Source organism: Bos taurus, chromosome 18 (assembly GCF_002263795.3).
Source record: "Bos taurus isolate L1 Dominette 01449 registration number 42190680 breed Hereford chromosome 18, ARS-UCD2.0, whole genome shotgun sequence".
NCBI classification, from domain to species: Eukaryota; Metazoa; Chordata; class Mammalia; order Artiodactyla; family Bovidae; genus Bos; species Bos taurus.
In genome coordinates, this window is record NC_037345.1 from 22,036,845 (window position 1) to 22,059,492 (window position 22,648).

A 22,648-nucleotide genomic window follows, 5' to 3' on the forward strand; every position below is an offset into this window, starting at 1 on the left:
TCTTCTTCTTCCTCTGTTTGCAAAAAAAACCCAGAAAACAAAACCTTCCCCAAATTTAAGAAAGACCTCCTGTCCATCCTCCATCCCTTTCTCTGCTCCCCAAAAGAAAGCAGGTATCAAAATACTTCAGTCAGGAACTTGATTCAAATGGTTGTTCTATTACTTACTGGCTGGTCAAGTCACTAATCATGTGCAGAAAACACCACCTGTTGTTAAAAGTGGAGAAAACAACACCTGTTCTCACAGAGTTATTTTAAAGGTACATGAGATAGTAAATTAAAGGCATTTAACACATTTGCCGGGGATGTTAATGTCACTTGAATACTAATCTTCAGCTTGATGCACAAGGGAGTTGGTAGTTTTCTGCGAAAGAGGTTTCATAAATTCACCAGCTGGCTTTGTTTTTGTTGTGTCTTTTGTTGCCATGAAGTCTAGGTCCCAGGGCTTCCTACCTCCATGTACATGCTGTCCAGCTAATTCTGGCATTTTTACAGTTTCTGTTCTTTACAGAGATGCACCATAGTAACTTAGTTTCATATGTGGATGTGGGTGGTTCATGCAACCTTTAGTAATGCAAAGAACCAGTGAAGATGGCCTAAGGCAGAGGTTCCCAATCTCTAGCACACTGGTCCTAGAATACAGTCTGAGAGAATAAACCAATGCCTCATTCACCTCTGTATTCTCAAACGCTGGGACAGAGCTAGGCACATAGCTGGCGTTCATTAAATAGTTGGCAAGTGAATGAATGGAGTCCTTGGGGCTTCAGGGTCTGGAGCCAGAGGTGGTTTCCAAAATCTTGTACGCATTATGTGTATATGCATTATCTTTTAGAGACAGGGTTAATAACTTTTATTATAACTCATCAACATTGCAGACCACTGAGTTTTTACTGTGACGTAAACAACAGACATATGCCTGGGATATCATCTACTTCTTTTGGAAACACTCCTACAGGAGAGGACAATTTAGGAACCAAATTATCAAGAAGTTTAAACACAGGACAACTGTGAAAATGGTAACTTTTCCACAGTAGAATTATGGTGGCTTTTATAATAATAACAATAATGAAGGTGATGGTGTTAACATTAATTGAATGCTTAGTAAGATGTGCCAGGCACTCTTGAGGTTGTTACTAAAGTGTGTCCTACTTTACAAATGAAGAAACCAAGACAACAGCTTAGGGAAGCTGCCCAAGGTCACACATCTATGAAGTATCTGTTTGGCACTATTTTTGATGGTCAAAACTGGGAAGCAGGCAGGTGGTGTTACTGGCATCTAGAGGTCAGAGATGATGCTAAATATCCCAGAGGTCTCCAGTCTTTTTTGGCCCCAGGGATCAGTTTCATGGAAAACAATTTTTCCATGGACCAGGGTGGGAAGGACAGCTTCAGGATGATTCAAATGTGTTACATTTACTCTTTATATTTCTGTTATTATTGCATCAGATCCACCTCAGATCATCAGGCACTGGATCCTACTATAGTGTACAGGAACCACAAAAAAGAATTATCTGGCCCCCAATGTTAATAACGCCAAGGTTGAGAAATAATGCATGATGTTGCAATGCCTCCCCAACAGTTTCATACAATCATTCCTGGTTCACTATGTGCCACTCACTGTTCTCTGCTGCTGCTGCTGCTAAGTCACTTCAGTCGTGTCCGACCCTGTGCGACCCCAGAGACGGCAGCCCGCCAGGCTCCCCCGGCCCTGGGATTCTCCAGGCAAGAACACTGGAGTGGGTTGCCATTTCCTTCTCCAATGCATGAAAGTGAAAAGGGAAAGTGAAGTTGCTCAGTCGTATCCGACTCTTTGCAACCCCATGGACTGCAGTCTACCAGGCTCCTCCGTCCATGGCATTTCCTAGGCAAGAGTACTGGAGTGGGGTGCCATTGCCTTCTCCGCACTGTTCTCTAGATTCTTCAAATCCATGGTACCCTTGCCTTGCTCAAGGTCTTTGCACTAGCTGGCTCCTCATTTTTTGGGGCTCAGCTCAATCATTTTTTTCCCAGAAGCCTTCCCTTAGCATCCAATGCTACCATTCTCTTCCTCCCAACTTCAGCACTGTTTATTTCTTTTACAGCCATCATCCCCATTTGAGATTATCACGTGTGCAAAGCAAGTCGCTTCAGTCATGTCCAACTCTGTGCAACCCTATGGACTGCAGCCTGCCAGGCTCCTCTGTCCATGGGATTCTCCAGGCAAGAATACTGGAGTGGGTTGCTGTGCCCTCCTCCAGGGGATCTTCTGGGCCCAGGGATCGAACCTGCATCTCTTATACCTACTTGCATTGGCAGGTGGGTTCTTTACCACTAGCGCCACCTGGGAAGCCCGAGATGATCATATTTACTGCTATTTACTATCTTCATTGGTCTTCCCTGGTGGCTCAGACGGTAAAGAGTCTGCTTGCAATGCGGGAGACCAGGGTTTGATCCCTGGGTCAGGAAGATCCCCTGGAGAAAGAAAGAGCAACCCACTCCGGTTTTCTTGCCTGGAAAATTCCATGGATGGAGGAGCCAGGCGGGCTACAGTCCATGGGGTCGCAACGAGTCGGACACGACAGAGCGACTAGCACTTGCACGTACTTGCACTATCTTCATTACTACTTCTTCTATACTAATAAAGTAGAAGCATCTTGAGACCCGCATCGGTCCTGTTCCTAGCTGGTAGAGAATAGTGCCTCAGGGCACAGGGTGGACGCCAGTATTCATGTTTATGGAATGAATAAATGAATACTTGGTACTGAGGCTAAAGAGTAAACAAAGTCTCTACGGTCACGGAGTTCATAGTCTATAGGGTACTCACGATAAACAAATAATTGTAAATAATTAAGCAAATAAGTCACTTGGGAGGCTTAGGAGTTTCTCAATCAACTTGTTGTTCAGTCGCTAAGTCGTGTCGGACTCTTCGCGATCCCATGGACTGCAGCTCTCCATGCTACTCTGTCCTCCACTATTTCCCTGAGTTTGCTCAAATTCGTATCTACTGAGGCAATGAGCGAACTACTTGCAGGTGACCTTTTGCCTGAAGAAGGACCTGGATAAGCACTGTACTTAGCCTCACCCCTCGACAACTAAGGTTCAGGGCTGGGATAGAAAATTTCAAACAGATGCTGGGAGTCGGGATAATGGGCGGGCTGTGATTCAGGCCTGAGTAGGTGAGGTGTCTCGTGCTGGGCTGCTCTTCACGTGAGCAGAACGCCAAGGCCTTCTCCAGGAGGTAGAGCAGACCCCACGACCCCGGCCCGTGCTAGAGGTAGAGGGTCGGCTACCTGCACCCCTCTACTCCCCGGGTGTACTCACCGCCACTCTCCCAGCCGCTAGCTACCGTTGCTATAGCGCCGACGGCTTGTGAGGCAGCCGGCCGAGAGGAGCACGGGAAAAACATGGCAGGCACCGTTGCCTTCTGGGAATTGTAGTTCTTTTCGGGCCCTCGCCAGCCCGCTTGCTGAGCAGCAGACTACGCTTGCCCAGCTGTCGGACCTGGGAAATTCTCTAGCTTCCAACCCCGAGGCACATTCCGGCCTTACCGCGGTGCACCCTGGGAGTGGTAGTTCTCTCCTTTCCGAGGGAGAATGGCGCCAGGCGGGAGCTGGACGCCAAGAGAACTACATGGAGGAGGCGGGGTCCAGGGCTAGGAATCTACGCGATTAGTAGTGGCGAAGGCGGCTATAACGGCAGCATGAAGCGGACCCCGACGGCCGAGGAACGAGAGCGCGAAGCTAAGGTATTTCGGGCTCACCCAAGTCTGGGATCTTTCGTGCACTTGTAGCTGGGGTCTGGGAACCGGAAGGGCTTGGTTGGATGGCAAGCGGACCCACGGTCTTAAGCGAAGGGGTTACAAGGCCTTGTCAGCAAGGGAGCCAGAGACTTTGGGGGCTTTGAATACGTGCTGCTCGGGATGCAGGCCTAGTCCTAGTGGACCGACTCACATGAGAATTAAGACACCCATTTCCTTGTCCTGCTTCTGCACTTCATTCCTTGGTTAAGTTTGTAGTTACCCTTGTGCCTCAGTTTACCGGACTCTTAGACGCTTGTGATCATATCAGTTGTGCTTTCCTCTTCGGTAATGATTTCTGTGGATTGAGATCGGGTTAGGTGAGAAAATCTGTGCGATCAGATGTATGTATTTGAAACAGTTGTCTGTGTTCTGTGTCTTCCGCACAGCGGATGTAGAGTTTTAACTACAATACCGTTTTCTACTTTGGGGGGTTCACGCTGTAGCAGTTGTTCCAAGGGATGACAATAATAATTGTTATGGAATTTTCTTTTTTTAGTATTTATTACGCATCAGACTCTGCGGTTCCATAATATTTATATTATTTCGTATTCTTATCACAGCAGATCGCGAGATAGCTATTATACAGATGGAATATCAAGAGTCCTGTTTTACAAATGAAGACTTGAGGCTCAGAAGAATTGAGTGTTTCTCTCATTCCCCAAATCAAGTCCTATCAATTTGTCTAAAAATATTGGTAATCTCTTCACTTTTTTCCATCTTCACCACCTGGGACCGGGCTACCATTACCTCCTCAATGGACTGTTCCAGTGATCTCCTTATTGGTCTATATTCACTTCTGCATCCAATCACTCCTTGGTCCCCTTTTGTCCCCCCTTCCACAAAAGACACTTCTTCACACTGTAGTGTGTGAGCTTTTCAAAATGCAAATGCAATCATGGCCCTTTCCTTCTTACCTCCTCTGTCAACCAACTGTTTAAAAATCTTTCATGGGATTCCTTGGTGGTCCAGTGGGGCTCCTGAAATGACTTGAGTTTGATCCCCAGTGGGGAAACTAAGATCCTGCAAGCTGGGTGGTGTGGCCAAAAAAAAAAAAAAGAAACTTTCATGGCTTTCTGATGCTCTTAGGATAAAAAGGAAACTTCACATGACCTACAGTGTTTTCCACAGTGTAAACTCTACTTGCATCATCCACAGCCTCAATGGATGTGACCCCTCTCTGCTCCCTGCCCATCAACCACATTGGCCTTCTCAGAAGTCCCTATTTCCCCTGCTTTATATGGTTACAGGTTTTTTTTTTTTTTGGTTGTTGTTGTTGTTCAGTCACTAAGTCATGCCTGACTCTGTGATCCTGTGGACTGTAGCACTCCAGACTTCCCTGTCCTTCACCATCTCCTGGAGTTTGCTCAAATTCATGTCCATTGAATCAATGATGCTATCCAGCCATCTTGTCCTCTGTCTTCCATCCCTTCTCCTCCTGCCTTCAGTCTTTCCCACCATCAGGGTCTTTTCCAATGAGTTGGCTGTTTGCATCAGGTGGCCAAAGTATTGGAGGTTAAGGTTCAGTATCAGTCCTTCCCATGAATATTCAGGGCCTTTATACATGCTGTTTGTTGGTCACTCTGTATTAGGCAATTATTGGAAGTCAGAGCCATTGGTAAATGAACCAGATGCTGTTTATGCTGTCAGAATTTGGAGTCCTCAAGTGAACTCACTTTACTTTGTCTTAGGGCAGTATCTCTATGGATTGAAGATATAAAATATACTGTATTATAATCTGAGTTAGAACTTCCCTGGTGGCTCAGATGGTAAAGCATCTGCCTACAATGCGGGAGACCCAGGTTCAGTCCCTGGGTTGGGAAGATCCTCTGGAGAAGGAAATGGCAACCCACTCCAGTACTCTTGCCTGGATAATCCCACGGACAGAGGAGCGTGATAGGCTACAGTCCATGGGGTCGCAAAGAGTCGGACACGACTGAGTGACTTCCATATATATATATATATATATATATATTTACACTATAACCTGAGTTAGGGCTTTGCTGGTGGCTCAGTGGTAAAGAATCTGCCTGCAATGCAGGAGATGTGGGTTTGATTCCTGGGTTGGGACGATCCCTTGGAGAAGGAAATGGCAACCCACTCCAGTGTTCTTGCCTGGGAAGTCCCATGGACATAGGAGCCCGTGGGTTGCAGTCCATGGGGTCACAAAGAGTCAGACAGGACTGAGTGACTAAACCACCACCACCATTTGTGACCTGAGTTATAGCAAAGTTTCTTTAGAGTCCTGAAGTTTTCATGCTTGAAGCTGTATGTGATAAGGCAGTATATAAAGATGAGTTGTTGTTCAGTCGCTAAGTTGTGTTTGACTCCTTGTGACCCCATGGACTAGCCTGCCACGCTCCTCTGTCCGTGGAATTTCCCAGGTAAGAATACTGGAATGGGCTGTCATTTCCTTCTCCAGGGGATCTTCCCGACCCAGGGATGGCACCAGCGTCTCCTGCATTGGCTGGCAGATTCTTAGCACTGAGCCACCAGGGAAGCCTGTAGAGATAAGTGCAAAGGAGAAAGATCCTTCTGCGTTCATCTACAATGGTTCAAAGGAACAAATGTCACACAATGGTATTGGGCGTGATGTCTTTCTTACCTTTTGGGTTTACACTGAAAGTTACTCATTTCTTTTGTAAAGACTTACTTAGCACCTATTATTTGCCTGACAGGCTTCCCAGGTAGCTAAGCTGGTAAGGAATCCCCTTGGAATGCAGGAGACCCTGGTTGGATTCTTGGGTTGGGAAGTTTCCCTGGAGAAGGGATAGTCTACCTCCCCCAGTATTCTTGGGCTTCCCTGGTGACTGAAGAATCCACCTGCAATGCAGGAGACCTGGGTTTGATCCCTGGGTTGGGAAGATCCCCTGGAGGAGGGCATGGCGACCCATTCCCGTATTCTTGCCTGGAGAATCCTCATGGACAAAGGAACCTGGCGGCTATAGTCCATAGCGTCCCAAAGAGTTGGACATGAGTGAGCGACTAAGCACAGCACAACACATTCGCCAGACCCTGGGATTCTGATCTTGGCTAAGATAGAATCCTTGTTCAAAGGAGCTTTTACTCTTTTAAAACTCTTAACAGTTGCCTCTAAGATAGCTTAGTGTTGTTGACATCTGATGGATGTTGAAACCAAGGCTTGCAGGAGTTAGAACTTGCCCAAGGTCACCTGGTTGCTCTGTGACACTAGGGCCCAAAGCAAGGTCTTCTCATTCCAAAGCTTTTTTCCATTTTCTGCTCGTAAAACATGTTGAAATGATAGAGCAAGTTGTCTGCCTGTTTACTTTAAAAAATTTCTTTGATCTTTATTTAAAAGTTAATTTGAGAAATATTACTGGTTAGAGCAAAGTATAGGAAAGCAAGTTTTAAATCTTAAATAGAAAATGTTCATTTAATCATAAATTATTTTCTCTTTTTCTAATCCACTTTATTGAGGTGTACTTTCCGTACCATAAATAGCACCCATTTATAGTGCACAATTTGGTGAGTTTTGACAGATGTTTACACCTGTGAAACCACCACCACAGTTGATACGGAGAACATTTCGATCCCTTCCAATGATTTCCTCTTGCTGATTTGCAGTCAGTCTCTTCCCCCGCCTTGGCTTCCAAGCAACCACTAGTAAGTTTTCTATCACTGTAGATGAAGTCTGTGTTTTCTAGAATTTCATATAGATGGACATATACTCTGTGTATTATTGAGTCTGTCTGCTTTTAATCAGCATGGTTTTTAAGATTTATTCATGTTGTTGCCTGTATCTCTACAGTCACTAAGTCGTGTCCAACTCTTTGTGACCCTGCTGTCCATGGGATTCTCCAGGCAAGAATGCTGGAGTGAGTTGCCATTTCCTTCTCTAGGGGATCTTCCTGACCCAGGGATTGAACCTGTGTCTCCTGCTTGGCAGGTGGGTTCTTTACCCCTGAGCCACCAGGGAAGGCCTGGATCAATAGCTTGTTCCATTGTATTGCTGACTGTGTACCGTGTGGCTCTGGCGCATTTGTTTATTCATTCGTGTGTTGCTGAACATTTGGATTGTTTCTGAGACCATTATGAAGGAAGTGGCTCCGGCCATTCATGTGTAAGTCTGCGTTTTCATTTCTTTTGGATGAACACCAGGAGTCCACTTGGTGAGCCCTATGGTAGTTCTGTGTTTAATCTTATAAAAAACAGCTCAATAATTTTCCAAAGTGATTCTCCCGTTTGTATTAGTTTCTCAGGACTGCTGGCACAAGTTACCACAATGTCCGTTTTTTTAAAAAAATGGTTCCTTTTTTTTTTCTACAAGGACCACTTTTAAAGTCTTTATTGTATTTGCTACAATACTGCTTCTATTTTATGTTTCTTGGTTTTTTTCTTTTTTTTGCCACAGGGCATAGGGGATTTTAGCTCCCCAACCAGGGATTGAACCCACACCTTCTACACTGGAAGGCAAAGTCTTAACCACTAGAACTTCAGGGAAATTCCAGCCTTGCTGTCTTAACACAACAAAAATGTATTCTCTCATTGTTCTAGAGATGTGTCTGAAATCAAGGGGTCCATAGTACCCCTGATGGCTCTGCTCTAGGGGAGAATCCCTCCTTGAGTCTTTTAGCTTCTGGCGACTCTGGGCATTCCTTGGCTTGGGCTGTGTAACTCCAGTCTCTGCTCAAGTCTTCCCCGTGACTGCCTTCTTTGTGTTTTTCTGACGCATTTCTCTGCGTCTTCTCTCTTGTAAGGACACCGGTCATTGCAGTGAGGGCCTCCCCTAAATCCAGGATGATCTTAATTTCATGATCCTCAAGGTCCTTAACTTAATTCCATATGCAAATACCCTTTTTCCAAATAAGATCACATTTAAAGGCACCGGTGGTTAAGACTTGGACGTATCTTTTTGGGCGTGCTATTCAAACCTGCTGCACCATTTGACATTTCCATCTCAGCTGCGTATGAGAGCTGTGGTTACTCCCTGTCTTCACCAATACTTAGTATTGTCTCTTGTTTAAATTTTAGGCCTTTTAGTGGGTGTGTGGTGGTATCTCATTGTGGTTTTAATTTGCATTTTAGTGATGACTAATGAGAATTAATATCTCTTTGAAAAGCTTTTTCCATCTTGTAACATGTATGAGTACTTTGTTCCTCTTTGTTACTGAATAATGTAGTACTCCAGTGTCTGAAAGGATTACACTTGGTTTAATCCCTTCCCCTGTTGGTGGATATTTGGGTTGTTTCCACTATTTGGCTATTACAAATAATGCTGCTATGAACATCTGTGTTCTACTTTTTATATATACCTATGTTTTCATTTCTCTTAGATAGAGATCTAGGAGTGGAATTGCTAGGTCATACGGTAAATCTGTGTTTAACATTTTAAGAAACTGGCTGTACTGTTTGTTATGGTCTGAATGCTTGTGTTCCCCCCAGATTCTCTTACTGAAATTCTAATCCCCAAGGTGATGGTATTAGGAGGTAGGGCCTTTCGGAGATGATTAGGTGGTTAGGAATGGAATTAGTGTCCCCTTCTACAAGAGGCCTGAGAGAGCTCCCTTGCCCCGTCTGCCATGTGAGGATACATGATTAAGTTGGGTGTCTGAAACTGGAAGAGGGCCCTTTACCAGAACCAGACCATGCTGACTCCCAGATTTTGGACTTCCAGCCTTCAGACCATGAACAATAAATTTCTGCTGTAGATAAGTCACCCAGTCTATGGTATTTTGTTACAGCAGCGTAAATGGACTAAGACATGGTGCTTTCCAATGTGGATACATCATTTAATATTCCTGTTTGAAGGTTACAGTTCTTAACATCCTTGTCAACACTCGTCACTGTCTTTATGAAACCGGGTGTGAAGTGGTATCTCAGAGCACTCTTACATTTCCTTCTTCTGATGTCCAGTGATGTGAAACTGCTTCTTGTGTAGGTTGACCAGGTATAAATCTTCTTTGGTGAAGTGGCTGTTCAGATCTTTTGCTCTTTGTTTTTTTTTGGTTGGTTTGTGTTCTTAATATTAAGTGTTACGAGTTATTTGTATTTTCTAGATATCAGTCCCTTGTTAGAGATATGTATTGTGAGTACTGTCTCTCTTCTTTAGTTTACGTAATGGTCTTTTGAACAGCAAAATTGTTTAATTTTGATAAAGATCCAATTTATCGATATTTCTTTTTATGATTCTTGCTTTTTGTGTCATATCTATGAAGTCTTTGCCTATCTTAAGGTCACAAAGATTTCTTGTTTGCTTCTTAAACTTTTTACCCCCATCATGGGTAATTGCTTTTGGTTTTCCTTTTCTCTCTGAAATAGATTACATTTTCTTCTTGTGATTGCTTATGTCATAGACTTTTGTATAGTTCACATGTCTGGAGGGTGAATAAAAAGGTTGGAGTAAATAGCTTTTTATGATGGCATCTGTTTAATTTGTGTTAACAGCAGAAGAGGGTGCCAAAGTATATTCATGAATTTTTAAAATCAATTGTTAAAATAAGGCATGCAGCAGGGTAGTTCAGCTTAGTATTTGAAAAGCTGAGTTAGAATCGTGCTCAGTTGCTCAGTTGTGTCCCACTCTTTGCCATGTCATGGACTGTAGCCCGCTTCTCTGTTCATGGGGTTTTTCAGGCAAGAAAACTAGAATAGGTTGCCCTTTCATGATTAAGTTTGGCCACAGTGCCAGGGACCCAGTAAGTATGGCTTTGATTGAGGGTTGCCCCAAGAACCTTTTGCTGATATAAGGCTGCCCCCGTATTTTTGTGTTGTTGCTGTTTTTTTTTTTCCCCAGATGATATAATTTATTATTTTGAAATGATTTAAAATTTATAGAAGAGCTTCAGGAGTAGAACAAAGAGCCCTCACAGCCTTATCGTCCAGATTTGCTCACATCTTGTTACATTTGCTTTACAGCTCTCTCTCTCTCTTTCCCTATATATAAATACATGAACTATTATTTTTTTTTTATGAACCATTACAGAGTAAATTGGTGACATCAATCCTCTTTACCCCTGAATACTTCAGCATGTATTTCCTAAGATGCTTTCTTGTATATAAACATAGCTGATTGTCAATTTCAGAAAAGTTAACTGATAAAATACTCTTATTTAGCCCAAAGTCCATATTTAAATTTTGCTAATTGTCCTAATAGTATCTTTTATAGCATTTTTGTTTACCTGGTCCAGGTTTTAATCCAGGGTCATATGTTACCTTTAATTGTTATGTCTCTGGGGAAAAACAACAGAATGGGAAAGACTAGAGATCCCTTCAAGAAAATTAGAGATACCAAGGTAACGTTTCATGCAAAGATGGGCTCGATAAAGGACAGAAATGGTATGGACCTAACAGAAGCAGTAGACATTAAGAAGAGATGGGAAGAATACACAGAAGAACTGTACAAAAAAGATCTTCACGACCAAGATAATCACGATGGTGTGATCACTCACCTAGAGCCAGACGTCCTGGAATGTGAAGTCAAGTGGGCCTTAGAAAGCATCACTACGAACAAAGCTAGTGGAGGTGATGGAATTCCCGTTGAGCTATTTCAAATCCTGGAAGATGATGCTGTGAAAGTGCTGTGCTCAATATGTCAGCAAATTTGGAAAACTCAGCAGTGGCCACAGGACTGGAAAAGATCAGTTTTCATTCCAATCCCAAAGAAAGGCAATGCCAAAGAATGCTCAAACTATCACACGATTGCACTCATCTCACATGCTAGTAAAGTAATGCTCAAAATTCTCCAAGGCTTCAGCAATACGTGAACCATGAACTTCCAGATGTTCAAGTTGGTTTTAGAAAAGGCAGAGGGACCATAGATCAAATTGCCAACATCCGCTGGATCATGGAAAAAGGAAGAGAGTTCCAGAAAAACATCGATTTCTGCTTTATTGACTATGCCAAAGCCTTTGACTGTGTGGATCACAATAAACTGTGGAAAATTCTTCAAGAGGTGAGAATACCAGACTACCTGACCTGCCTCTTGAGAAACCTATATGCAGGTCAGGAAGCAACAGTTAGAACTGGACATGGAACAACAGACTGGTTCCAAATAGGAAAAGGAGTACGTCAAGGCTGTATATTGTCACCCTGCTTATTTAACTTATATGCAGAGTACATCATGAGAAACGCTGGGCTGGAAGAAGCACAAGCTGGAATCAAGATTGATGGGAGAAATATCAATAACCTCAGATATGCAGATGACACCACCCTTATGGCAGAAAGTGAAGAGGAACTAAAAAGCCTCTTGATGAAAGTGAAAGTGGAGAGTGAAAAAGTTGGCTTAAAGCTCAACATTCAGAAAACGAAGATCATGGCATCCAGTCCCATCACTTCATGGGAAATAGATGGGGAAACAGTGTCAGACTTTATTTTTTTGGGCTCCACAATCACTGCAGATGGTGACTGCAGCCATGAAATTAAAAGACGCTTACTCCTTGGAAGGAAAGTTATGACCAACCTAGATAGCATATTGAAAAGCAGAGACATTACTTTGCTAACAAAGGTCCGTCTAGTCAAGGTTATGGTTTTTGCAGTGATCATGTATGGATGTGAGAGTTGGACTGTGAAGAAAGCTGAGCACCGAAGAACTGTGGTGTTGGAGAAGACTCTTGAGAGTCCCTTGGACTGCAAGGAGATCCAACCAGTCCATTCTAAAGGAGATCAGCCCTGGGATTTCTTTGGAAGGAATGATGCTAAAGCTGAAACTCCAGTACTTTGGCCACCTCATGCGAAGAGTTGACTCATTGGAAAAGACTCTGATGCTGGGAGGGATTGGGGGCAGGAGGAGAAGGGGACGACAGAGGATGAAATGGCTGGATGGCATCACTGACTGATGGACGTGAGTCTGAATGAACTCTGGGAGTTGGTGATGGACAGGGAGGCCTGGCGTGCGGCGATTCATGGGGTCGCAGAGAGTCAGACATGACTGAGCGACTGAACTGAACTGAACTGAACTGAATCTGGTCTCCTTTAATTTCCTTTAAATTGCTTCCTCACCCTTTCTTTGACTTTTAAGATATTGACGTTTATAATGAGTAAGGCTGTGACCTTTGTGATGAGTACAGGCTATTTGTTTTGTAGAATGTCTCTGTGTTCTTATGTATCTGATATTTCCTTATGATTAGATTCAGTTGTTTAATAGCTCAGTAGTGTCCGACTCTGCGACCCATGGACTGCAGCGTGCCAGGGAACCCTGGTATGCTGGCTTAGTTTGAGAATATGCATTTTTGGGCTTGTATATTTTTGAGGAAAGATAGGGGCCATTGGAGATCACATTCCTGCCTATAAAATTGTTCTTTTTGACCTGAATGAACTGTGTTTGAAAGTTTCTGAATTATTTTCCATCCAAGAGATTTCACATGAAAGTCTGGATGGCAGGCTTTCTTGAAAAACTAGACTGTCTGGCCACATTGGGCTTGCATTTCACTAGCTAGAGCTGAATAGTGGCTGCCCCTTTGGATGGGAATATACTTTCTCTTCTGCCACACCCCACCTTTGCCCATTTAGTCACAGTACAGGCTTCCCTGGTGGTTCAGACAGTAAAGAATCCACCTGCAGTGTGGGAAGACTGGGTTCAATCCCTGGATCGGGAAGATCCCCTGGAGAAGGGAATGGCAACCTACTCCAGTGTTCTTGTCTGGAGAATCCAATGGACAGAGGAGCCTGGTGGGCTACAGTTCATGCGTTCTCAAAGAATCAGACACGACCGAGTGACTCACACTTGCACTTTTCTTTCACAGTGGTTTAGAGTGTGAGACTTTAGAGTGTGAGATTTCTGGGAAATCCCAGAATTGAATCCTGTTCAATCACTTGCTTTAAGTAACTTAACTTCTCTGTACCTCTGTCTCCTCATCTGTAAAACTGTGGTGAGTGCTCAGTGGCTCAGTCGTGTCCAGCTCTTCGCGATCCCATGGGACTGTAGCCTACCAGGCTCTTCTGTCCATTGAAATTTTCCAGTCAAGAATACTGGGGTGGGTTGCCATTTCCCTGTCCAGGTGATCTTCCTGACCCAGGGGTCGAGCCCACGTCTCTTGTGTCTCCTGCGTTGTCAGGCGCATCCTTTACCACTGCACTATTGATGATTGTCCTGAGGATGAACTAAGATACAGGTGAAGCACCTGAACATTGTGTTGCTGTTATTACTGTCATCTCATTGTCATCATCATCATTACCACCTGTCTGATCCCAGTAGCTATTTTAGCTTATGTTGAGAACATTCATTCTGTGAACTTATACTGAGTGTCTAATTGAGCTCTGGTGGCCTCGGCCTGCAGCAGCCTGAAGTGGGGCTCTGATTCCTGACCAGAGATTGGGGTTGGGTCGCAGTGGTGACAGCACCAAATCCTAGCCACCTGACTCATGGGCCTGGCTCTTTGGCTTTGCAGAAGAGAATTCACAAAGATGGTAAGTAGTGAAACAAGTGAAGTGTTTATTAGAAGGAAGAAGAGTCCACAACCTATGGATAGACAAATAGGCAGGCCGAGAGAGAGAGTCACACTCTCATGGTAGTTTGAATCACTTTTATGGGACTTTTCTTCCCGGTTTCCTTTGACCAGTCATCTTGCTTTGCCTGGTTCTGAGTCTGTATTTGGTATTTACCTCCTGTGTGTGCCTGCACATCTCTTAGACAAGATGGATTCTACCGAAGAGGCCTATGGGTAGTTAGCACCCCTTAGCATCACTCCCCTTTTGACCTCCAAGGTGCCTTTCTTTGCATGTGTAGTCAGGGAGGCCTCCTCACTTCGGGAATGGGAAATATGTGGTCTCTTATCTTCTCTCTGGGCAGGGCCCAGCCTGTTCTTTTGACCATCCTGCAATTTTTGTCTTTGAGTGTCTACCCTGTGTGCCGGAGGTGGGGAGCAGGGACATGTATCTACCTCCTACGTCTTAATCAGGCAGATTTTCTCAATTAGGGATTCCACTATCCTTCCCATTCGTCCCAAATGGTGCTAGTTATATGCCGCCCTTGGAAGAATTGAGAATATAAACTATTTTCTGGGTTCCTTGGTTCAGTTGAGGGGCCTGGTTAAGTGCCAAGCAAGGTCTGGCAGGTTTGGTCCTGCAGGACTGGCTTCTTTTCTAAGGAAAATACGTAATTAAGCAAGTACCAGCAGTAGAGTGGTGTGTTTCACCATGGGAATGGCACGTGGTAGCAGGGAGCATCTACTGTGGTACGGGGATCATGGAATCTCTTCCCCAGGAAGATCTGTTTAACCTGGTCTAGGGACACGAGAGAGGAACATGGTGGGCGACAGTCCATGGGGTCACAAAGAAGCGGACGTGATTGAGCACGCATGCAGCGGTCGTGGAGTTCCTTCCTAAGGCTTCTTTAAGAGTGTATCCGTATACCAGGCCCAGGACTCCGTTAGAGGTTGCTTAGAAATACGATAACTGTTCTTATGTGGGTGTTGAACTCCAAGTGAGCTTTCAAGGTTCTTAATGCTGGCTTGGGTGAGATCATCATTTTTTAAGGTGTTGAGCATAGAAACAGTTTACCTTTATTACTGAGAGAGTTATATACTAAATAGGCACATAATAATTTTGTTTAAGAAATGTACATTTTAACTTTACAGTGGAGAAACCTGGCAGTCACTCCCCCAGCCTGGTAATCAAGACCAGCGTCGTCAGTGGCGACAAGTCATGGTGATGACATGAACCCTGGATCTGTTTAATTCATAATAAAGTGATTCAAGTGGTGAAAAAAAAATGTATTTTTATCAGTGAAGGAATGTATCCAGAATAGATAAGCCTGCTGTTTTTCAAATAAAAATCATTAAAAAGTCTTCCATTTTTGGTGATAATTGTCTTAATATCATCTAAAATAAGCCTTAGGTTACAAGACCTGATGAGCTGTTAATATATAATAACTCAATTTAAAAAGTTTGTTATTTATGTATGAAGTGTTAGTCTCTCAGTCATGTCTGACTTTTTGCGAGCCCATGGACTGTAACGCACCGGCCTCCTCTGTCCATGGGATTTTCCAGGTAAGAATACTGGAGTGGGTTGCCATTCTCTTCCCCAGGGGCTCTTCCTAACCCAGGGATTGAACCTGGGTCTCCTGCATTGCAGGCAGATTCTTTACCGTCTGAGTCACAAGGGAAGCCCACTTTTTTTTATTCTACCTCAGGTTATTTTATTTTTTGCAGTTTGGTCCTTTAGTGAAGTTCTGAGAAGGTTCTTTTGGTCCCTACCTTCATCATGGGCCATCCTGGACTGTTTTACCAGTTTATCTGATGGTAGTTTGGGAAACTAAATGCAGAACATTTTTGGTGGTGGACCAATGACCAGGGGACTTAAAGAAATTAAAACTTCATCTGACAGATTCTACTCTGTTTTTTCCCCCAAATCCAGATTATTTTTTTCTTGATCTGTCTTCCAGGGTGTGGGTCAGTCAGTGTGTGTGTGCTGAGTCACTTCAGACTCTGCAGCCCTATGGGCTGTAGCCCGCCAGGCTCCTCTGTCCATGGGATTCTCCAGGCAAGAACACTGGTATGGGTTGCCATGCCCTCCTCCATGTTATCATTCTGACCCAGCATCTGACCTGTGTCTCTTATGTCTCCTGCATTGGTAGGCAAGTTCTTTACCACTAGTGCCACCTGGGAAGCCCCTTAGGTCAGTCTTTAATCCTCATTTGATAGTTTAAATCGCCTTCTCTAGGTAGAAGAAGGGTTAGGTTTTTTTGCTTATAAGTGTCCACACCACTTTAAATACCTTCCTTGAAAATTAGCTAGTTAAACCATCGAATCACAGTGAGTTCTTGTTACTTTTTATTATTTTCAGATTTTTTTAATTGAAGTATATTAATACAGTGTTGTGGTAGTTTCAGGTTTATTCAGTTCTGTTTCTTAACCTTACTTTTTCTTTTATTGAGAGATAATTCAACATACCGTATAATCCACCCACTTAAAGTGTGCAATTCAGTGGGTTTTGGTGTATTCAGAGTTGTATAATCATCACCGTGGTTAAATTTAGAACATTTCATCATCCACCAAACAAACCCTGCACAGACCCAGCCGTTTAAAAATTAACTCCATTGGTTTCCATCAGTAATATGTGTTCATGGTACACGGGGAAAAGAGGGCCCAACCTTCACCCTTATCAGGAACGCATCCGTCCCCCAGAGGCACATCCTGTTAACCTTTTTGATCCTAATGTTGGTTTTGAAAACTAAGTTTGCCATTGGAAAAGAGGTCTCTGACACTTTAAACAACCATTAACTTCTTTGAAGACAGCATTGATGTCTCATTCATCCTTCCATCTTTCCAGTGTACTTGGTGGAGAGTCTTGCACATAAAAGAAATTTGTAAATATCTTTTTTTTTATAGATTTTTTAAAAAATTTTATTTTATTTTTAAACTTTACATAATTGTATTAGTTTTGCCAAATATCAAAATGAATCCGCCACAGGTATACATGTGTTCCCCATCCTGAACCCACCTCCCTCCTCCCTCCCCATACCATCCCTCTGGGTCGTCCCAGTGCTCTAGCCCCAAGCATCCAGTATTGTGCAGCGAACCTGGACTGGCATCTCGTTTCATACATGATATTTTACATGTTTTATAAATATCTTTTGACTGAAGAGTGAATGATCAAGGCCCAGCGTCTGAGACATGTTCCATGTGACCCCCAATAATGATCATACTGGCTCCCTAGCTGCTGATTGGATTTATAGTGGCTGAGTTTAGCAATACAGGTTCTGGCGTTTGGACTGGATGCATCAAGAAAGTTTAAAGAAAGTTTGAGGGACTCCCCTGGTGGTCCAGTGGCTAGAACTCTGATACTAGGGTCAGTCCCTGGTCAGGAAACTAGATCCCCATATGCTCCAACTAAGAGTTTGCATTGTTGCAACTAAAGTTCCTGTGTGCAGCAACTAAGACCCAGTGTAGCAAATAAGTGTATAATAAATATTAAAAATAATAAATTGGTGAATTATTTAAAAAACACAAGTTTGGCACCATGTCTTTTTAGTTTTGTTATCATGTTCTATCCATGGCTGGATGGCATCACTAACTCAATAGACGTGAGTCTGAGTGAACTCTGGGAGTTGGTGATGGACAGGGAGGCCTGGCGTGCTGTGATTCATGGGGTCGCAAAGAGTCGGACACGACTGAGCGACTGATCTGATCTGATCCATAGTACTTAACATGGTGCCAGACATACAGTAAGCATTCCATAAATATTTATCAAATGAACGAATGAATTCCCAAGAGCATAGCCTGTTATTGGTTGTTAGGCTTTCATTAGTGAGAGATGGAACCAGAACCTGAGAGAAATAATGGAGAATGGTTAAATATCAACACCTGTGGATTTCAAATTACTTTACCTGCCACATGTGCCTGGGTGTTCAGTTGCTTCGTGCCGGATTCTGTGTTCCCAAGACTGTAGTCTGCCAGGCCCCTCCGTCCATGGGGTTGCCATGCCCTCCTCCAGGGGATCTTCCCAGCCCAGGGACTGAACCCCCAGCATACCCTGCTTCTCCTGCATTGGCAGGCAGATTCTTTGCCACTGAGCCACCAGGGAAACCCAGATGCTCTCTAGGGTTACATTTTTGTTTCTGCTACAAACATCTGACCTGATGCCATGCCCATCATATATTTACCCTATAGTTTTGTAAATGACCCGCTTGTGAAGCCAGCGTGCCTTCCTTTATGTTAAAGAACTGCCCTGTGGATAAGTGTCTGGGTTGAGACCATTATAGCTGGTAGAAGGGCTTCCCAGGTGGCGCCATGTTAAAGGATCCACCTGCCAATGCAGGAGATGCAAGAGACTTGGGTTTGATCCCTGGATCAGGAAGATCCCTTGGAGGAGGAAATGGCAACCCACTCCAGTATTCCAGCCTGGAAAATCCCATGGACAGAGGAGCCTGGTGGGTTGAGCACAGCACACACATGCAGCCGGTAGAAACTAGGTAGACGACTTAGTTTGAAGGAACAGATTCTGTTGCGTCCGGTCTGTGGGGGAGATTTGTTCCCAGTTGCATGAGTGTCTCCATAACTGTTTGTGATCAGAGATTCAAAGGTCTGATTTTTGCATTAGCCCTAAGTCTGCCCTTTGGCGCCTTCATTTAGTGACCAGATCATTCAAGGCTGAGCCTTAAAGGCTAGAATTTCTTCAGTAATAATATAAAATGGGCTGATGTGGCAGCCTTAACTCATTCTGTGGAATTGGGCATGATTAAAGTCTCAAGGCTGCATTAATTCAGATTTTCTCTTTCCATGTACAGCAGTCGTTTATCTCACTGTTTTCCAGGTTGCCATTTTTTGAAAACAGAGATGGAAAATTTTGCTGATTTTTTTTTTCTGTCAGCATGAACATTCAGCTTTTCTTTTCACCCCCCTTTTCTTACCTTTTTACCCCTTTGAAAATAGCATCAGGCAACCGAATGCGGACAGTATAGTTTCCGCGGACTCCAGCCTGTTGTCACGACAATCTCGTTATTTAGGTAAATAGTGTGTCATTTTTTGCTGACTCAGCAGCCAATATGCTGCGAGCAATTTTTGTGTCGGTCACGTGATTGGCTGGGATCGCTATTAATGAGACAAATAATTGGGACGTCTTCGTCGTTGTTCCCCTAAAACCTGATCCTGGTGTTGGAACCAACCAGGCAGAGGAATTGCATATGCAGTCCTCAGAAGGAAAGGATGAGTAGCCAGGGTGCCCAGCTTTTAAATTCATCAGACCCCTGCTGCTTAAATTGCCCCAGCTGTTAATGCTGGAACCATTACAGTAATGGACTCACCAAATGAAGGGGAACGAAGACACGCACACTTTATTACCAGAGGGGCAATTTTCTTTTCATCTGTAATAGCAGCAGTGCCTCTGTATTGATCAGCCCATCAAGATACTAATCCTCTGTAAAATTACTCGTTATAACTGAAAATGTGTTAATCCAAGTCAGTCTGTGTCCCGACTGTCTACTTACTATTGAATACAGGCGATGAGATGGTTTATTTTTCATGATTTAAAGCCTCTGCCCTGGAAATGGCTGGCATTTCCCTCGGAACACGGAGCGCTTAATCTTAGCTCTAGCCCAGGGTTGTCTTTTTGTTTTAAACAGAACATCACCCACTTAATTAAGGAGTGAGTGTCTGTCTTGCTGTCTGAATTATGCCGGTGTTTTATGTTCTGCGGGATTTATTAAGCATCTTGTTTTACATTCCGTGTGTGGTTTGTGCTGTAAATAAAAATAGGCCCATCTTGCACACATTAGAAATTTGCAGGTAGCAAAACGTCAATAAGTAGCAGGGAGGGAAGGTTCTTTGATTTATATTTCAGGCACCAGGCTGTGCTTTGTCGATTGAACTCATAGGCAGGATGCTCCTGGTGTCTGCTATGTGGCAGATGTGTTCTGGCATCGTTGTGTGAGAAAGTTTATGGTTATTTCTGCACCCTTGGTTCAGTAGATTGCTTTTTAGACAATGAAGCATATCTACTCTGCCCCTTCCCCTTGTGTTTTGTGAGAAATGACTATAGCTAGATATTATTATAAGAAGACCTGTTAAAACTGAGTTCTATCTTCCTTAATATTCAGAATTTGAAGAATTACTCTTTAAAACTTCCATTTTTTAAAAAAAAATTCAGTGTAGTCTCTGTGTACATCATGTATTTATTTGTACACAGACCCAAATACCCTCTTGGCAGTATTTTTATTTATTCTAATACACTGTCATTGCTCAAAGCATTTGTGTGGCATTATTCATCGAATTCATTCAGAAATCCTTAACTAGTACTTTCTTGTGTCAGGACGACCCGGGGCTGAGGATTCAAAGATGAAAAAGGTACAGTCTCTGCCAGGGAGGAAAGGGCAAAACTCAGTCTGAAGATAGGCATGTGAACAAATAATTACAGTAATGCAGTATTGTAAATGTTAAAATCCACTTGCGAATGTAGTTTCTAGGAGCAGATAGGAGTTATGGGCACCATAGCAAAAGCAGCCTCATCGATTTTTCTTGCTGTATTACCCAAAGCAGAATTAAGCAATTTAATCACACCTGAAGACTTGCATCTGAATGATTCCCAGCTGTTTGAAAGAAATCTCATCTTTCTGGAGACTTGTTTACTGCCCCCTGGGGACAGTCAAAAGAAAGATTTCCAAAAATGTATGATCAGTGACCACATCTTTGGATATGTGTAGCTTCCCACGGAGACTACTTTGCAGGGGATAGTGTTTATTTGATTGCTTATGTTCTGGCATTATATTGTAGGTCAGTCTTGTTGCTTTAGAGTATAGTTAATCAAGAGAGACAGTAGCCTGTCCTGGTTAAGAGCATGGATTGGCCAGCCTGCCTTGTTTTTCCCCTAGCGCTCTCTAATAGCTGAGCCGTCTTGAGCAAGTCATCTCATCTTCTTGAGCCTCAATCTTTATCTGTAAAATGGGGATAATCACAGATGTGAGCATTAAATGGTTTAATATATGTAAAGCATTTAGAATAGTGATGGCATATATAAGTATTGTGTTTATAAGCATTAGCTGTTATTGCTGTGGATGTGACTGTAGGCTAATGAAATTATTTTCTGCATGTAGTTCATGAAAGGTGACTCTGTAAATGTGTGACCACAATATGTGTGGCATATAAGGTGGAGAAGCATTTTTTTATTTAAAGTACTGGTTTTTTCCTGATTATGTAATTTGTTATTTTAGAAGAATTTTAATACATAGAAAAATACCAAGCAAGGAAAAAATATCTCATAATCCTTCAGAGGATTCACTGTGTTACATATTTGTTAGAATATTATTATTATGCCTGTTATATGTACTATATATGTAATATGGTCCTAATTTTACCTAAAATAAGTTTATGATGCATATTTATACAAGAGATATTTTAAACAAAAATTGGAATCATAATGTGCATATTATGGACTCTGGTTTTGGACACTGGTCTTTTTTACTTACCTGCATCCAGTATATTGTGAATATTTTTCCATATTGTTACAAGTATATGGATTTTTTTTTTCCTGCTGTTATAAATTATCCTTCAGTGACCATTCTTGTGCATAAATCTCTGCACAAATATCTGCTATTTTCCATAGGGTAAATTAAAGGAAGGTGAATCGTCAGGTCAACATTTGTAAAGATTTTTGGCTCACGTTGTCAAATTGCCACCCAGAGGGGTGATGCCAGTTTCCATTCTGACAGGCAGTGCATGAGAATGCATATTTGTCCATCCTTTCCAACACCGGGAACTGTCACGAGATGAAAATATTTGCCGTCTGAAAGAGATGAGTAGGAGCTTATTGTAGAACGAGTTTATATTTTCTTAATTACTAAGTACTGTATGATTGAAGTTCCTTCTACTGGGTTTATTGGCCAGATACAGTTCTTTTGTAATTTGTTCATTCATATCGCCTTCATTCATTTTACTAATGTATATCTTTTCTTATTGATTTGTAAGAACAGTTCATAGATTAAAGGTATTATTATTTGTTACTCATGTGCTGGAAATATTTTTCCTAGTTTCTTTTTTTACATTTGTATTTTTGTTATTCAAAAGTTTTCCTTTATTTATGAATAGGAAAAATTTTCCCACTGAAATATCTAATTAATGGTCACTTCTATGTCCGTCTAGTTATTTTACATTTTAGTTTTTCCACATAATTCTTGTAATGCATCTAAAATCTAGTTGGTGTATGGTATGGAGTAGATGTCTCATTGCTCCTAAAAGATTAACCAGTTTTCCCTGCTGCGTTTATTTACTAGACTGAATGCCAAAACACTCATAGCTGCTTTTTATTCTGTTTCCTTTGTTTTGTCTGTTATTCTGAAAAATCACTTTAGTTACCAGAGTTTTGTGGTACCTTTCAGTATCTGGCAGTACACGGCCCCCATGGTTATTCTTTGTTTTAAAAGTTCCTTGGCTCTTACACTGAGAAGGCAACTTAAACATTTTTACAGAGAAACTTAAAATTCACTTTT

The 22,648-nt window shown here is 42.7% G+C and overlaps 2 protein-coding genes across 10 annotated transcripts in view; one reads left to right on the plus strand and one right to left on the minus strand.

Annotated features, from left to right (window-relative positions):
- RPGRIP1L (RPGRIP1 like) overlaps nucleotides 1-4,221 on the minus strand; it is a 97,791-nt gene extending 93,570 nt beyond the window's left edge. For 3 of the 4 annotated variants that reach the window (XM_010814627.4, XM_010814626.4, XM_002694781.7), the window contains exon 1: nucleotides 3,300-3,349. The gene's annotated coding sequence lies outside the window, so the exon portion shown is untranslated. Of the gene's footprint in view, nucleotides 1-3,299; nucleotides 3,350-3,928 lie in introns of those variants that run through there. The other variant, XM_059877427.1, reaches the window with a different exon arrangement.
- The window catches only part of FTO (FTO alpha-ketoglutarate dependent dioxygenase), a 423,982-nt gene continuing 404,982 nt past the window's right edge, over nucleotides 3,649-22,648 (plus strand). For 3 of the 6 annotated variants that reach the window (XM_059876983.1, XM_059876984.1, XM_059876985.1), the window contains exons 1-2: nucleotides 3,649-3,723; nucleotides 7,544-7,681. In XM_059876983.1, coding sequence (XP_059732966.1) covers nucleotides 3,679-3,723; nucleotides 7,544-7,681 — 183 coding nt within the window. In that variant the 5' untranslated portion in view covers nucleotides 3,649-3,678. The remainder of the gene's footprint in view (nucleotides 3,724-7,543; nucleotides 7,682-22,648) is intronic. The other 3 variants (XM_010814570.4, XM_059876986.1, NM_001098142.1) reach the window with 2 other exon arrangements.